The sequence below is a fragment of the Pyrgilauda ruficollis genome, unplaced genomic scaffold, assembly GCF_017590135.1.
Source record: "Pyrgilauda ruficollis isolate IOZ18807 unplaced genomic scaffold, ASM1759013v1 scaffold12, whole genome shotgun sequence".
NCBI classification, from domain to species: Eukaryota; Metazoa; Chordata; class Aves; order Passeriformes; family Passeridae; genus Pyrgilauda; species Pyrgilauda ruficollis.
In genome coordinates this window covers 18,389,081-18,406,878 of record NW_024510321.1, presented here as the reverse complement: position 1 = coordinate 18,406,878, position 17,798 = coordinate 18,389,081, and the positions used below count along the sequence as shown (strand labels likewise).

At 38.4% G+C, this 17,798-nt stretch overlaps 1 protein-coding gene across 1 annotated transcript in view; it reads right to left on the bottom strand.

The window, feature by feature from the left end:
* RSU1 (Ras suppressor protein 1) overlaps positions 1-17,798 on the bottom strand; it is a 103,605-nt gene that overhangs the window by 73,465 nt on the left and 12,342 nt on the right. The window contains exons 4-7 of the mRNA XM_041489927.1: positions 8,040-8,160; positions 4,390-4,508; positions 2,831-2,913; positions 2,445-2,559 (exon numbers count right to left, since the gene is read on the bottom strand). Of these exons, the coding sequence (XP_041345861.1) occupies positions 2,445-2,559; positions 2,831-2,913; positions 4,390-4,508; positions 8,040-8,160 (438 nt within the window). The remainder of the gene's footprint in view (positions 1-2,444; positions 2,560-2,830; positions 2,914-4,389; positions 4,509-8,039; positions 8,161-17,798) is intronic.

The window sequence follows — 17,798 nt, the reverse complement described above, 5'->3', positions numbered from 1 at the left end:
TTTAAGAAACAGTTTAATGTAACACATACATCCTTCTCATCACTGAATTGTGCCTATCTCCATGGTAAATGAACATCCAATGACTGACTCACTGCTGTCCACCAGAGCCTGAACTAAGCCAGTCAAAAGCCTTCAGCACCTTTAATTATGAAAGTGATAATGAGAGAGAAAAGATTGTTTACTTTGAATGGAACAGGAGCAGCTCCAATTAATGCAAATAGGACCAGCTCACTGAAAAGCTATTTATCCAAAACGCACACCAAGAAGTATTTGGATAGTTCTGAGTACATTATAATTCAATTTTAAAAATTTAGGAGGGAGAACTCGGACAGCAGACAGTTCATTCTCCCACAGGTGGTGACTATGGCATTAGCAGTCCACGCAGTAGGTTGCAACCCTCTCATGCCACCTTTCACTGGCAGACTTTAAAATCGTCTCCAAAGGGTGCCTCTCTCAACTGCCCTGGTTTACAGAAGGGAAATCAGGACTGCAGAGATTCACTCTTGCCTATGGCCTGTTCCCTGACCTCAAACAAGCCTTCCAAACCCTAGTCTGGTGTTCCAATCCCTACATGTGTGCCAAATGTTTAATAAACAAGCAGAACATTGTTCTCCACAGTAAATATATCTGCAAGTTGCACGAATTACTAATGTAGACTTCAGTGTAAATGTTCTCTGGAAATATACGCCAAAATCTATTTTAAATATCTGAGATGATTCTAACATTATCCATGGCATAGATCACAACAGAAGTGATGGCAACTGATCACAAATGAGGATCTTGAGTAAGACTGCAAAATGAAACACTGATCAATTAATACACGAAAAGAAGAGTACCATTTACAAAATACCTTTTGAGTACTAAAGAACAGAGGTAACAAGGACTTAACTGTGTCAGTGAACCTCACCTTTATCAACTGGGGCAAAATTACAAGTCCTTTTTTTACCAGACTGATATTGGTCTAAAATGCAAAGAAATGCTTAGAGGAAAAAATTTCCCTTAGCCATCCAGAATTTTGCAAGTTAATACAAAATAAATATTGAGAATTTTATTTCAAACATTTCCATTTGGGATGGATTTTGATAGTAAACCCATTTAATGGGCATTTGTTGTTATGCTTGTAAGGCAACAGCATGCTTAGAATATTTAATTAGACAAAGAAGGTGGTTAGACTCAGTGCACTATTCATCTTCCATGTTCTGAAAAAACCCCAAAAGCGGTAATTTAGGAAGCTACAGAAAAGTACATTTACAGACACCACATGCTTCTGAAATGTTGCTGTTGCAAGGATTGATAAACAAATATGACTTTGATCAAAACCAAAGGAAAGAATACCTGTGTCAAGACATAAACACCTGAAATTGAAGAAAAAAGAGCAACTTTCATCCACTAGTTGTATAGGAAAAAGTCAAAAACCCCCATACTGGGCAAACAAATAAGAGTCAAACAAATACCTTCCCCAATTCACAGAAGCAAAGCACATTGCTCTGTAAAACAAAAAGCATTCATTGCATACTGTCACAATAAATACATTAAAGGGTCAATGGGTCAAAGCAAGTTCTTATGAAAACAAGTAATTTTACTTTATCATGCTAATTTCTGTCCTTATCCTTCTGAGTTTTGGGAAGTATTACATGGAAGGTACCTGTAGAAACAAAGAAGCTTCCCCAAAAGCTTTCAAAAACAGATAATTGACACAACTACATTATTCCCAATGAAAATATTTTTTTTAATTTTGAGATTAGAAACCAATTTCTGCTTGGGGCAAACAGGAACCATGCCCCTCATGTAAAATGGAGTACTGCAATGCAAATTCAGTAAAATCAATACTTAAGTTTCAAAGAACTTCTCCTACTTCATAGATTGAAAGAAGCCACCTGTATTCAAACATACAGTATCACAAATTCAAAGTACATCAACCAGCTCCATTGCTTTAAGCTAAAGAGCTGTCAGCTCCCTAAGAAAAGCTATCAAATTGAAAAACAAAAAAATCCTCCCATTTAGCTACATTTCACTCCAGTTGATCAAACTTCCACTTCGTATAGGCACAGTCACTAAGAAGTGACTTATGCTATTGTCATTTTTGTTTAATATAATTTTGACTAATCTAAATAGTGGTATCAAAACCCAGTGAAAGATAAGAATGGGTTTGCTGACCCAGTATTTATGATATATTATATAAAGTAAGGTGCTATATACAAATTGGCAATCAGGTGTACTAACACACAAGAAAAATGCAACATGCAATAAAATAATAAAACAAAACATATGTCATCTTCTGGCTCCTCCTGCATATCCAGGAGTGTAGTGGAGGAGTGTGAGTTTTTCTCAGGAGAAAGTAAGTATTAGCATATACGATGACTCAAGCATAATAATTTCAGAGGAAATACAGTTCATCATTATCATTATTAGTCAAATAAATAAATGATCATCCATAATCTTACCCAGTTCTGGGGGCAGCACAGTAAGACGATTTCCCTGGATATGCAGCTCCTTAAGCTGGGTGAGCTCACCAATTTCTTTAGGCAGTGATACCAGGTCATTGTCTCTAAGACTCAGCTAAGAGCAAATATAAATTCAGTCAGAACGATTTTCAGTTACCATAAGGCAGCCCAAAAGAGAGCTCCACTCCCTCTGCCCCTAACTTTCTCCTGAATGCTCAATTCTTCCAATTTATTTACAAGTGTCCTCTGGTAAACAAGAAACAGTTCCAGGTGTAGTGGTCTATTCCTGCAAACCTACCCTACTACTCCTCAAATTGACTGGATTCCATTCCTACAAGTGTTGCAAAAGTGAATTGATTTTCCAAGAATTTAGATAAATTACTTACTATCTGCAACTTTGTGAGCTTCCCAATATCTGGCGGCAGCATTTCAAAATCGTTGTCACTTAGATAGAGTGCACGAAGGGTGGCTGCAAATTAAATAGCAATATATAAACACGGTGGCATATAACCCAACCATTTGAGGTCTAATCAATAAAAAGGAGTCAGGTTTGATTAATAACCCTGACTTGGTGAAAAGCCTTTGACATACCCAGGGCTCACAATAATAACAAGCAGGTCAAACTTAGATTTACTGGCTTATTATATTGTTGGTGAGTTCAGGAAAACATCTATATTCAAAAGGACTAGCACAATTAACAATTTCTGCAACAGTAGACCCTGGCAGATTCTGGCAGAATGCTCAGATATGAGAATACAGTCATTACTCTTTATTACCCTTGGTTCTTATTTATTACATCAATTTGCATCTGAAACAGACATTTAAAAATTTCTGAGTTTTTTCAACAAATATATAAATATGTTAAGCTCTATAGAAACCACACTGGAAAAGAGATCTGAAATGAAACAGAGAAGACTCCAATGGTATAATTTGTAATTTCCATGCCAAGTCTCAATGAAATTAATCAAAAAAAGATGACCCAGCACAACTATGCAGCTTGCTATTACTGAACAAGCATACATGACAGTTGAAAAAAGGAATTAAAATGGAGACTCACAAAGAAATGTCAGGTGCAGCAGGAGAGAAGGTGGTCAGATCAGCAAAACCTCTCCTTCCCACCAGAGGAGATCCCATTTGTCTTACGTAGTTCACTCCTCCTCTTCTCATTTCACTAAATGTGACCATTTTTAATAATGCTGACTTAAAGATTTCCCTGTGCCAGGTTACAATCACAACACCCCTCAGAGAGCAGCACTCCTCCTCTCCCCTCGCCTGTCACTTTGATGCTGAATGCACTGATCCTGAAGCCACTTCAGCACAGTACACAGAAAAGCAGAATCACTGAAATCCAGAAAGTACCAGAATTCAAGTTGCTTAGGCAACCATAATGCAGCTCTTTTGCACATATGCATTACAATACCTTTCTGTCAACCCTCTGGGTATATATTTTTAACACATGCAAAGGTCAGCTTAGCTCTACCATTCCTCTGCCAAGCTTTGTAACCTTAGCATATGTTTTAATGTACTGGACACCTCAACACCCACATGCTGTTAAAACTATTTTAGTAATGAACTATCAAGAATACATTTGTTTTCAGACTCAACAAACAACAGTTGTGTTGCAAAATGGTTTACTTTCCTCTGAGGCTTGCAACCCTCCATGATGTTTTAACTGAGTATGGGACCCAAGGAAGCATTACTCAGAAGAAAACTAATATACCATTACTAAGCAAGTCTGCTCATGTCCAAAGGTGTCAGATGACAGTATATCAGTGATAAATATTGCCATGCTATGCAGAAATACTCAAGATATATTAAAAGAAAAACATAAATATTGGGAAAAAAATCTGTATTTGTATTTTGGTCTGCATCAAATAAATTTCAACTGCAAAGAGCAAAGCACCATATCCTGAAGATTTGTAGAGGTTTTAGAAAAGTTTCTTACTCAGATAGAAGAAGTTTCCTGGTAGGGAATTTTCATTTAAGTTGTTGTAAGTCAAGTCAAGAACTTCTAGTGCTGGTAGAGAGCCAAATCCCCTTGGCAAGGTGTTTAACCTGTTCATGCTGTAAGTAAAGGGAAAAAACAGAATATGACATCAGTATTCACTTCACCTAACAGGAATAATACAGGTCACAAGGGTTTTGTTTGTTTTTTTCCTTTTTTTTTCCCCTTAAAAAATTTAATATATGCCAAGATTTCCTCTTTTTTTGAAAAGGCTTGGATGCTTCAAGATACTGAGCAAGTCTTTTGCAAAGCAGACCTTTTTATAACTGCTCATTCCCATAAATATACCAAAACTTACGCACTCTTAAGGGATCCTGTCTGTTATGTCAATGAGCAGCCACACCCGAAACAAAGCACAAGGGACAGAGGTGTCACAATGCCACGCTCAGCTTTAACAACACTCCACAGAGAAAGCAGGTCCTTGGTAGATGACTTCCAGCTAAACGACAAATTACCCTTTTGCACATCATGTTGACCATATTTCATTCTGCCATGTAGCTCTTCACTATGATACCAGATACAAAGGGGAATACCTCAAGTTATTGATAACTGCTGCTCAAACCTCTTCCTAAGAACAGCAAATCTGTAGCACTACAGAATTACTGATGCACAAGGAGCATGAAGTAAATAAAATGTCAGTCCTGAGACTGATAAAGCTTAATCTAAATATAGCTCAATCAGCCATTCTTAAGAGGGTTTAGGACAGCAGTTCCCACCGGTAACAGACAGAACAACATGAGGACATGTAACAGAAGGAAGAGATTTCTCTCATAACCTGGATCAGACAAGGTAGAGAAAATGGTAACTTTTCTATGACTCCCAGAGCTTGAACAGGATGACCCAGATAATCTCTAGAGCTGCTGCAACAATGAGGGCAGGCACATGGCTGGAGATATCTTCACAGAACCCAACTGTTTGTGTAAGAACTGCTTGTGTATGGCTGTTCATCACATGAACAGAAAAAAAACACCTATCAGCTTCTTATTCATACTGTCCCTATTGCATGTACAGCAAATATATACCTGGTGTGTATGGATCTCACTTCAGTTGTCACCCAGGTATGAAAGCAGAACAGAGAAGAGGGGCATCTTCAGAAAGAGCTTGAACAGGTAGCTACTGACAAGAACAGGAATTTTTTCTTATGTGAAGACTGGAAACAAACATAACCTTTCAGATGTTGTCCCTAAACGTACTCTGAATTTGATTCTCTTTTGATGCAAAAGTGATAAGCAGCAGTCACTGAAGTCAAGAGGAGACATTATATGAATGTATGAATATCTGACACTTAAAACTATAAAAACTCTAGTCAAAGTACTGACAAAGCTGCACAACCAAAAATAAGAAAGATCACATAACCATGTGAGCAAGGTCAGGAGAAGCACATATACCATTTCTTTCACAAACTCAGAAAATAACCTCACCTTTCCTTACCCCCTTTGCATAAGCCAGTCCCAACAAAACATGAACCTGTAGAGATCAGCTCTGTAGCTAAATCTAGACAAAATCCTTCCTCCTTAACCCCATTAAGAAGTCCCATCATAGGCATACAACTCACATTGCTGCTGTTGTATTAGCATTTAAACCACAGAAAGGCATTCTTTACTACTGCAGAATTGTCACTGTTTTAAAAACTGGTCTTTCTATAAAACAGGACTAAAGACAGCAGCTCGTTTTCTACTAGTGAAAGGGGTTTTTTACCAAGCTGCCCTAATGGCCTTGCCTTTTGCAAGCAAGGAAGAGAGGGAAAGAATGTTCTCCCCACTGACAAGAGGCAGAATGGTATCTATTCTTTGGCAGGGACAGAGAACCAGCTCAAAGTTGCTGCCCAGCACTATTCATCCCTGCAGAAGTTCAAACACTGAGCATGTGCCTTACCTACCTTCCAAACGTTACATTTTAAGCTTTCTGTGCAGCAGTACACCTTTTCCCTTCCCACACCACTTGACCCTTCCATGCCAAAACCCTCCCAAAAATAATCTCTGCTCTTATTCAAGCCCCTCTCCCCTAAGGGGCTCTTCTAAAGCCCTCTAACACACACACCACAGATGACAAGAGGGTTTCTAGGCTGTCTGTCTCCTGAAAAACCTACCAGGGCAAAAAAATTTCTTTGCGAAGCCCTCTAACACACACACCGCAGATGACAAGAGGGTTTCTGGGCTGTCTCCTGAAAAACCTACCAGGGCAAAAAAATTTCTTTGCCACTGACTCCAAGGATGTCCAAAGCAAAACCCATTTTGCAAAGCTAAGACTGGGTGGTAAATCTTGTGCCTGAAGACCACATATAAGGATGGGATTAAGATGGAAGAGTGTTTAATCTCTAAGATTTTAGGCCATATGATACATGAAGACGGCAAATGTGGTTCCAGACCTGAATGTCTGTTGTTCCAAACACCAAGTGGTCTTTTGCATGACAATTTTTCATTAATGCAGACTAGCATCTGACCTGTATTAAAAGCGGTCGCTGCTTTAAGCCACAGGAAGTGCACAACTTCTTCCTTCATATACTGCAACACCTCTATATGCCATTCCAAAAATATGGCTGTAACCCACAAAATACAAAGAATCAGGATTCTTAATTAATATTTGCTCTGAAAATCAATTCAGAGGTTGGAACAGATATTAAGGAAATTAGATATTAAGCTAGACATCTACTGTGACCAAAAAAAAAAAGGTCAGGGAAGACAGATCATCATTAAAAGGTGTATTGGCATTCCAACAGTTCAAGATGCAATTCAATTATCTGCACTTCATGAAAGTATCTGGAGCAGAATACACAGAGCTTAGCAAAAATCATCTGGTATTTTGAAGACTAAAAAAATGCTTAGTTTAATGTGTTCAGAAGTTGGATTTATAAAATATAAACATTCTTTCTACGAGAAGCCTATAATGCTAAAGCTTAGGCCTACCAATGCTTTCCTACATAGTTATACTTTAATATGCCCATTTAATTTTAAGAAGGTCTAATGCTTCACATTTGTTTTCTTAATAATTCAAGAAAGCCCTCTGCAACTGTAGTTATTATAAAGCATCAGCAGCTCTACCGGAACATAGAATCTGAACACTTAATAATAAACGCCCCTGGCACAAATTCAGGCAATACCAGCTCTTTGAACTAAATGCACATGACACCTAATACATGCTGCTTCTTTTACAGGTTTCATATAAACTGAAGTGTCTATAAACATGAATTCAAAAATTTGGAATTGAAGTCCTAAATTAACATGGATGTTTTTTTTAAATCAGAACAGATCTTGATTCTTGATTCTTATGCAGTAACCACAGAATTAAGAGGCAGCTGCTAGAGAAGTAAAAGTCAGTAATTGTTCAGTTTGACTTCAGTATTTGATGAATATGAGTTGCTGTTGTCCTTAAATGGTTATCAGTATACCAGAGTAAGTGCTTCATCATTTATGTTTCTGTTTATCCAGGATATTAACTGAACACTCTGAAGCCATATTTCCCAAGTTAGCCTCAAAGCCATTTTCAATAACAAACTTTATTACTATCAAAAAATAAGAAGTTACAGGTTCAGTTGCGACACCATTTGGTAACACCTCTATTACAGCAAAGTTTTGCATTAAGATACGCACCCAAGGTTCAGGTGTTTGAGCTTCTGAAGGCTGCTTATCTGTGTAGGCAGCTCCTCAATCTGGTTGTTGAAAAAGTTGAGCACTTCTATGTTTCTCAGGTCTGCGATGTTTGCTGGCACAGCTGTGGAAAGTTTTCACAGTGAGAGACTGCAATTAGGGCAAGCTACCCAGACTACAGATGCTTTACCAGCACCTGGCGTTTGCACTGTTTGTACAGTGACTGCAGCACAGAAAGCATCCCATTATTCCAATAAAAGCAAAGTTTCTATCCAAAAAGCCTCCTATCTGGAACCTGTTCTCGTTGCTGAGAGCACTCATTTTGTACTCTTCAAAAATTACTACCAGAGCTGTAAGATATTTTGACTAACAAAGACCACTGCAGAAAGAGAGAGAGAGAGAGAGAGAGAGAGGGAAGGGCAAGTGCACTTACAGACTAAGAGAAGCACGCTGTCCTCTCAATTCATGTAGCACACAGAGGTCTCAAAAGAGCAGAGCCTGAGAGACTTGGATCATGACATTATTTGAGTGGAGAAAACATTAATGATACAAGTAGTTACACCAAGACAGCACTTGTACTAAAGGTCCTTAACTACTAACATAAAGTAATCCCTGATTTTTAGCTATGGCCCAATCTGCTTACTGCTTTAACAATTCAGTATCCAAATTCTTGGTCATTTAAGAGACAACAAAATTTACAAAAAAAAAAAAAAAAATTCAGTGCTAAAAGAACCGTTTAGCCAAGCCCATTTTCAGTTACCTCCCATGAGTGATAAACTAACTGATCAATACACATACATGGCTACAGTGGATTAGCAACAGATCAATAGCTTGTTACTACCGAGAAACATGAACTATAAGGCAGAAACACAGTATCAACGACTGTGCTAATGAGGTTAAAAAGCTATTCAGATTTGCATCTCTTCTCCCCTCAAACTGAGTGACATTTAAGCAGCCAGCTGAGGTGTAAAGGAGGTTGGCAAGTCACCTGCGCTGAAGCTTGCACCTGTGCTCAATATTCACCTTGGTTCAGTCTCAACTTTGCATCAGGAATCCACAAAATGCTCACCTAAATAATTAGAAGGTTTTATGAGGCCATGATTTTTTTTTATTTGTTGGTATGAGGCAATCTCAGTCTTAAAATGGAGTCAATAATGTTTACAAAGTGGAACATTGCAGTATGCCACATTTACTAGATTACAAGTCTAATTACAATGTGAACAATAATAGGATCCCTAACAAAGACTCTAATTACACTACATAAATATTACTGTTGAGGGCCATATTCATTGCAGGAGATTTTTAGCAGACTTTTATATAAAGTCATTAAGGCAAATCTGAACAGTTAAAAGACGTCCCCTAAAGGTATTTTCCAACTGGTCCATACTTATCTGTCATTCAATGATAGTGAGAATTATGTGCATTCACAACCAAAGGGTATTTCACTACTACTGTTATTTTAAATTATTCCCTAACAGAAGTTAACTGAGGATTTTAATTGGCATCATTCAGCTGTTTCCAGCCTCAACATTTCACCAGAAAAGTAATTACCAGTATTAAAATATTTTCCTTTCAGAAATTAGACTTCATAATTTGACTTTGATGAGATGCAACAGACAGGCAATCATGCTTCTGATCTTCTCAGATACCACATTTATGAATACTAGGAATAAGAAGTACTAGAAAATACAGGTTTTAGTTTAGTCAATGCTTTAATAACACAAAGACCAATACAGATATAACACTGCCTGCTGATATATCTGTTTAATCCCCACATACTGTATTTCATGTTGTGAATGGCACTTGGGATACTTTATATCATTATTTTCTTCAAGACATACTAAAAGCTGCATTGGTAAGCAGGCTGAGATGAGAAAAAGGCTAAATATTTAGCAAAGGATTTAAATTAAATGCTTTTGTGTCTTACCCTTTTAAACTGAAATGAAAAGCCCCAATCCACAACTGTACTTTTTGGTTCGGATGGAATGCCTGGAGGCATTTTGTGAGAAGAACAGAGGAGTAGGTCAACACCAGGCTTGTGGGAAGGAAGAGAGGACTTTTTCCTGTAACAGCTTATTTTCTGGTTCAACAATTTAAATACATTTGTAATATAAATAAATGCTCCCTTGCATTCAATGAAAATCAGAAGACTGAATTTAACTCCTGTACTGATCTTGTAGCTAAACTGCATGGGATCAGTAGCTTCAGGCCAGAAGACCACTGGTGGTGAAGCAAGGCTGACTAGGCATACCACGCTCTCTGTTTTGAACTTTACATGACCCCACTACCATTCCACTACTATGTTGCAAAACTCTTCCCAGATACATTTGGCAGCCTGCTGACTGCCAAATCCCGAGACATTCATGTTCTGGCAATGCTGAATTCCACTCGAGTCTCCTTCTCAGGATGAGCTGTGAGAGTGAACTGTCAGCATCCTGGTTCTACTCACCCACGTATTTACAGTACCATCCGCAGTGTCTTAACAACTCTCCTAAGCCCATCTGCTGCCCAGTGTCATTAACAACTCCCCCTCAGCAAACGCCGGGAAAATTTGGCAGCCCAGTGCCTTTGTGCTCTCCTGCGAAGCTTCAGTCACATCATGAAGCCCCATTCATATTAAGTTTCACTTCACAAGACCAGGAACAGCTTCCCCTTGTTCTATACTGGAAACTGCATACAGTGATTCACTATGACAGCTGTAGACTTCACCTTGATGTCAAGGGTTGGTTGACAGTGAAAGGGTCTATAGGCTGCCAACAAGGATTCAGAGGACTTTGTTCATGTTTCTGGAAATAAGGATTGGCAACTTGTTATACTTCAAAGCATTTATGCTCTTTTTGCCCTGAAGTTAGTAGCAATTCTTTAGGCACTAAAACATCAAGCTCTCATCAAGTTTACTTGGGGCAAGTTACTACATTTTAGTCCTATAGAACCAGCACCTGTTTAAAAACTAACAAAATTATTTCCAAAATACAGATAAGAAGGATTAAATGCTACTATTCAATGCCTGTGTAACTCCACACTTAACAGTATCCTGGATCTGATCCTTAACTCTTTCAGCATTGAGAACCAGAACCAACACCAGACATGATCCTTACTAGAGGTCTGATGTTGCCCCCAGTTGGAGACCAGGCACTGGGTTAGAAGGACCTTTCATCCAGGACGGCTGGATCCTGAAGAGAAACTCACTAAAAACATCCACATCAGTGACAGCAGCCTGGAATCACGTCTCAGATGCAACCCTTTCCCACAAAGCAGAAAGTCAAGAGGTTCTCGTACCACTACCTAGAACTGACAGGCAAATCCAGCTCCTTTTCTATATTCAGCCTCTGACTAAGGATGAAGAGCACAGGAAACAGAAAAGAAGAAAACAAAGTCCATTATTTTCCCTCTAGTTCCACTCAGTAACTCTTTTGCCATTCACACAGGTCTCAATACAATTCCTCCTGTGGTGGCAGGGCCCTTCACACAGCTGAAAATGCACAGGCTTCAAAAAGTCATTATTCCTGAAAATGGTCACCGAGATGATTTCTCTTCAATGTCTGTGAAGCCTTGGAAAACAACAGCAATCCTCACAATTTCAAAAGAAAACAAACTCAGGTGTTTGCAAAATTAGGTCTTTACTTCCTGTTAACTAAAAGATGAAATCTAGTCTGCTTTTCTTTTTGTTTGTTCAGTAAAGACACTAAATTAAACATTTCTGAAGACACTCTTGGTAAAAAAGATCTGTATCAAAATTTCCTTTACAATTCAAAACTAAAATGAAAAGCATTTTAGATAAGATACTTCAGATGGAAAAAAAAAACCTAGAAGGGTCAATAAATTACTCAACTGAATAACTGAAATGATTCAGTAAAAATTTAAGTCTCCATGAGAAGAGCACACAGTATGTAAACTGCACTAAACATTTCAGTTCATTTAAACCTTAACACTGAATATTCAAAATAAACATTGTCCCACTGCTACTTGGAAAATGCTATCTGTAATACCTGATTATGCATAAAATTGTGCATGAATAGGCTTGCAATCTCCTCAATAAATATGATCCAAAGGCTACAGAAAACCTCCAACTGAAGTCAATGTTTTTTGAATCAGACATCAAGAGAAACAAGAATTTTATTTTTTTTAAGTAAGATTAATTCCTTAGGCAATCACATACTTAGAAACTTTTAATAGCTGCAGAATTCCTCGCTTTTTTAGAATGTTTCTTTACTTAATGAAGTAATTTTGCAGTACCTAGGAACATGATGTTCAGTAATGCTCCAAACCTTTGCATGTTCTAAGAGAATATTTATCCAAAAGAGCTATTAAAAATAGCAGTACCTGACAGAAGAGAGATTTATACAACTATGCCAGTTCCTCATTAAACTGTTCAACTGGAAAGCTGGTCAAGAGTCATACAGGGTAAAGAGAACTCAATACAGACCTTTCAGAGTCCAATCAGTCCATTGTGGATCCCAAGCAGAGATTTCTTGCCAAAAGCAAGAATCCACTTTTTAAGACTCAAGTAAAACCTGAGGGCTGCACAATATAATAAACCCAGTTCTGTGGACTTGCTAATCCAGTTAGCATCAACAGGAAGCTTTCATGAGTAAGGATCCCTTAGTGTAAAGGTCATAAAGACATGAAATGTTACTCACATTTCATGGGGGAGGAAGAATTTAGAATACTAAATATATAATGCATTCTGTGCATCCAATATAAGTGCACTCAGAGCCAGAGTCATGTTCAGATTAATTTGACAAGGGTTCTGTTATACAGAAAGAGAAGCAATCAACTTCACCAAAATAAAAGAGGAATTAGCAGAGGGAGAACACAACAGTTTTCATTTTAAATATTCATAGGCATGCTGATATCATATTTGGCAGCTAACTGGAGAGAATCCTGATCCCAACTGAAGCATTCAGTACTTAATTTACACACTATGCAGCTCAAGTTTCCCCTTTTGCCCTCCCATCTTCGAAAGATGGATATTAATCTTCCTCACACCGAAAACATTAAAAACAAACTTGTGTCCTCAATCTTCAGCTCTTTCCAGAAACCAGCAGGGTTTATTTCAATTATCCACAGAAGCACCTCAGATATTAAAATGTTCTTATGAACATGTTTAAATTATACTATAGCTCAATTTGTCAATAAACAGTATTCATTTAGAAGCCAGAGTCTAAGGAGAAGAGCAGTGAGCACAAGAAAGACTGCGAAGACACTGGGAATCAAGTGACATCTAGTGAAGAGAAAGGACAAATCTGTTCTTCTCTGAGAAGAGAGCATAAGATGTCAGAGTTTGGAGAGAAATACTAGAAGCCAAGGGCTGAGGTTAGGAAGGGATTACTATGTTGAAAATACATCACCTAACTGCAAAGAACTGAAACCACACCAAAACAGCTCACAAAAATCTGATGCTTTTTAGCATTTTTACATATAAAAATGTAGATATAAACACACACTTCATTTCTGCAAATAATTTTGAAGAGAACAAAGTATTAGCCAAGCTTTTTAACTTATTGTGGTCAACCACAGCTTCTTCATCTTCAATAACTGCTTTGTGAGAAGTGCACAGTTCAGCCAAGACACTTGCTGTCTTATATTTAAGACAGGAGAAAAAAAAAAAAAACAAAACCATGAGGTACAGCGTGCAAAAAGTTGAAGAGTGCAGGCTATGTACCCTTATTACAGGTCAGATCATCTGTGTGTGTTGATACTTCAATAGCAGATGGCTAAGAGAAATAACTTCTGCAGGAAAAATGAACTTCAGTTGATAGCATTGAGATTTTATATTAGGCTTCCACCAAATGCAAACAGTATCATTAAATGCCAGTGAGTCTCTTTCAGGTGTTTGAACTGTTTAGGCACGATATCTTCAGAGTTTCACACTACTGCACAGTTGCTGGCTTTAGATAAATCAACCCATCTGAAGTTAGTTCAGTAAGTTCACCTTTCCCTTCCTCAATATTCTCTTTACTTCAGTCTATTCAACATGTTTTCTGCAGTTCACAAAAGGGACTAACCAAAGAAGTCACACACATCTGACACACCAGGCGTTGAAAAAATAACTATAGATTACCCTCAAAGGTGAAGATCACTTCAGCCTCTTACTCAGAAGTGTCTATCTCCTGTGTGCCAAGCAGTACTTATTTACAAAATTCTGCTTTCAGTGTGTCTAAAAAATTTTTCATTATTTCAGTTTCCTGTATTAGCCAGTATTTGGAGTTTAAACTTTTTACACCACTGAAATGTATTTAGAAACGCACACAGGACTATTTCTCACTGCAGCTTGCATCAACAACTGAGTCTTTCCCCTATTCAGCACTGCAGACTGCTGTGCTGACACTGCTTAGTGGGGACACCAGCCTGTCCTCTAAACACACTCACAGAAGAGGCTGCAGTAAAAAAGCTCACTGCTCAAAAGCAGAGTCAGCACATGTGTTTCTTGCTCCAGTTCTCAGAACTGGGAATGAATTAAGCTCCCTCCTAGTTTGAGCTCCCCATACCCAGCACTTAAAGCCACCTCCTTAAGTCTGTATGGCACAGTCCTCCTTGTGACTCTACGTTAGCTTACCCCAGGCTTCAGCTGACTGTACATTTCATTTCCAGCTACAGGAGATATTACTGATGGCAACCAGTTACCACATTGGCCATCATCACATCAAGATCAGGGAATTATTTCACCCCAAAGGTTGTGCCACAGGAATGGGAAAAGGCCAGAGGATGAGTGGTCTGAAGAGAAATGCTGTGTTGTTATCCACTTCAACACACCTGACTACTACAAGAACAAAAAGAATACATAAAAAATAGAGTACAAAACCAAGTACATAAAACTAAATCCAGTTTCCCCTCAATCTACACCAAATCTACCTTGTTGTCTCAGTCCTTCCATATCAGAAGCCAAAAATTTTTACTTAGCTTATTAGACAGTAAATTCTGTAATACAAAATTAATGTCTTTAATGAGGTGAGTTCATTTTGCAATGTTCACTTCGCTTGTAAATGCCAACTGCAAAATAGTTTGTATGTGGCAAGAGGATTTACAGTAAGTTCCCATTACAACCTGTACATAAACATGGAGAATGAAATGGGACTTCCACAAAAAAATTAAGAGCTATTTTAAGCCACTGGGAAATAAATGCAGACACAAGAAATTTGTAGTAACATATCAGAAAACATTGAGAATTAAAAAAAAAGGAGTTAATATGTATGCAGGCGTCTTTTAGTAAGAGAAGAACAAAAGTATCTTAAGAATTATGTTCAAGACAAATTATTTGTGTCTAGTGTTGTTTTTAGTAGGGTTCACTTATGGTGCAAAACTGACTTTGGTGCCATACAGCACAAACTCTGACAATCTAATTTGCGTATAAATTGGGCACTTTCTGCATGTATCCTTATACCATTACAGCACAAAACTCTTTCACACATTATTCTGTTTCATTTCCCCAAAGCTTCTAAGAAGCAAAGTTGATAATACATATATTTAAAATGAAAATGCTCTACCATATGTATTTTCTCAGAACCAAAGGTTCAGGGGTTTTTTTAGGAAGAAAAGAAAAAGCTAACAAGGTATTTAATCAACACATTTGAGTAGAACCCAGATGTCACAAATTTAGTAAGGCATATGTATAGGGATCTCCTTTTTCCTCCTTTTCACATCCTCCTGTGTACTGCATTCAGAAAGATACTTCCCATTAGAGATCCCTCAATCAGAAATAGGAAGTAAGATCAAATCAAAACATACCAAAAAAATGAAAGGCTTACAGTTAGCTTAAAGCATCTCTCCCACACATAGCTGACAGACACTGTCAAGCACAAGTCCTGTGCTTTGGACACAGCCCCGGTGTCACCTTGCAGACCTGCCCCATTGGTATATTGTGTCAGGACAACAGCATGGAATGACTTAACAGAAGGAGGCAGAGGCAGAAGCATAGTAGAGGAGAATACAAGAAACAACAAAGAGTAAAGAGTACACGGTCATCTAGTTCCTTCCAGAAGTCAGCAAATTTGTTCTATAAATAACCTGATACCAGGCAAGATGCAAAGTGTCAGACAATGCCAGTGGGAGACACCATCACACATTTCAGAAGACTGGAGAAGACAAAGCAGCTAGACTGGGAAGGAATTCAGGACAGGCAGATACAGTGTTGCTGTCTCTGGACAACCTCCAATACATCCAGGTATAGACTACAGCCAGAAAGGTGACTCAGAAAGGAGACATCCTAATGCAAAAATTAAACCAAGAGATTTTAGCAGCATGCTAAAAAAGATCAAGGACACAGTCAAGAGGGTTAACAGCAACAAAAGGACAAGCTTCTGTGCTGGTCACACACAGAGAGAAAAACAATTTAGGAGATGGCAGAGCAAAGAAGCAGTAAGTCATGTGAGCAGGAAAAAAGAAGTTTTGAACTGCTCTGTTGAAAGAAGGCAAAATGTACAGTGATGATAAAGGGTGACCACATGGCTGTCAAAAGAACAATGATCAATGAGACACAGCCATTTTGACACGAGCACAAAGTGAACTCAAACAAAATTCAGGTCTGGAAATGGGAAGCAGCAGCAAAAAACTAATGGATCACCCCACAAAAAGGAAGGGACCAAAGATGAGTAAAGGATTACATGAGAATCAAGGGAGAAGCAGTGGAGAGATCATAGAACAGTACAGGACAGCAGATCAGAAGAATGGTAGAGGAGGACAGAGAACATGACATCAGGTAACACAGAAGTGGTTTCAGTAAAAAATAGTTATTCCCGACCTCTCATTATTTAATCATTTGATAGCACTGGACAAGGAATCAGAGCACGAGAACAAAAGGATAAAGGAACCATCAGGAGTGAGCTACGAATAGCAGGAAAATTCTGAGATCATTTACAGACAGCACATGAATGTGTGAAGCCAGGGAGCACAGGACCACCTGAGGTTAGGGAGACTGAGGAGAAGAGCAAAAACGAAGTAGCTGTGCATCATCAGCTAGCAGGCGGGATGAACAGCTGCCAGCTAGCAGAACACAAGCCTCTTCCGGGGAAATAAAATGCTAAATGTACTCAAACAGTGACCTCTTCTGGACAAACCACAAAGTACCGGTACTCCACCAGCAGCAGGAACTCTCCCAGTACCAACAGACAGAATCTCTGAATTGACTTCTCCAAATGATTGCAATGTTAATTAACCACCCCTGGCAGCTAATGCAAAAAAAGTCATAGTAGTTACAAGTCAAACTTACTGCACATCCCAAAATAAAATAAAATAAAACAGGTTGGCAGCATAATAGTTGCACACATAATGATGACACCTGCTGCCAATGCTGAAGTAACCTTTAATATTCCAGCCTGCTTTCCAGTCACATCTTCCCCTCTGTGCCCTTCTGGGTGTGATAACAGACAAACGGAGCATCTGAAACCTCTTCAAACACTTCCTATTCACAATATAATACACGGATTTTAATTGTCAGAATTTCATCAGCATACAAGTAAGGATTTCCCATCCCATGCTAGGATGTCAGATTCTGCGTATGTTCTACGTGGCTGGAGAATACCTTGAGTTAACTGACCTATCTAAATTCCAGAAGGTTCAGTATTCCTTCATACTTTATGGCAAAATAGTACACAAAAGCTCTGCTAGGAAAAAGTAGACAAGGCGCAAGCCACATTTTTATGCTCTACTAGTATTTTTTATGAAAGTGAGTTTTTTCTGTTGCTGGTTCTACTCCAATTCTTGCTCACTTACAAATCTAATGGGGTACAAGGGGACCAAAAAGTGAAACCCAACTTAACTGCT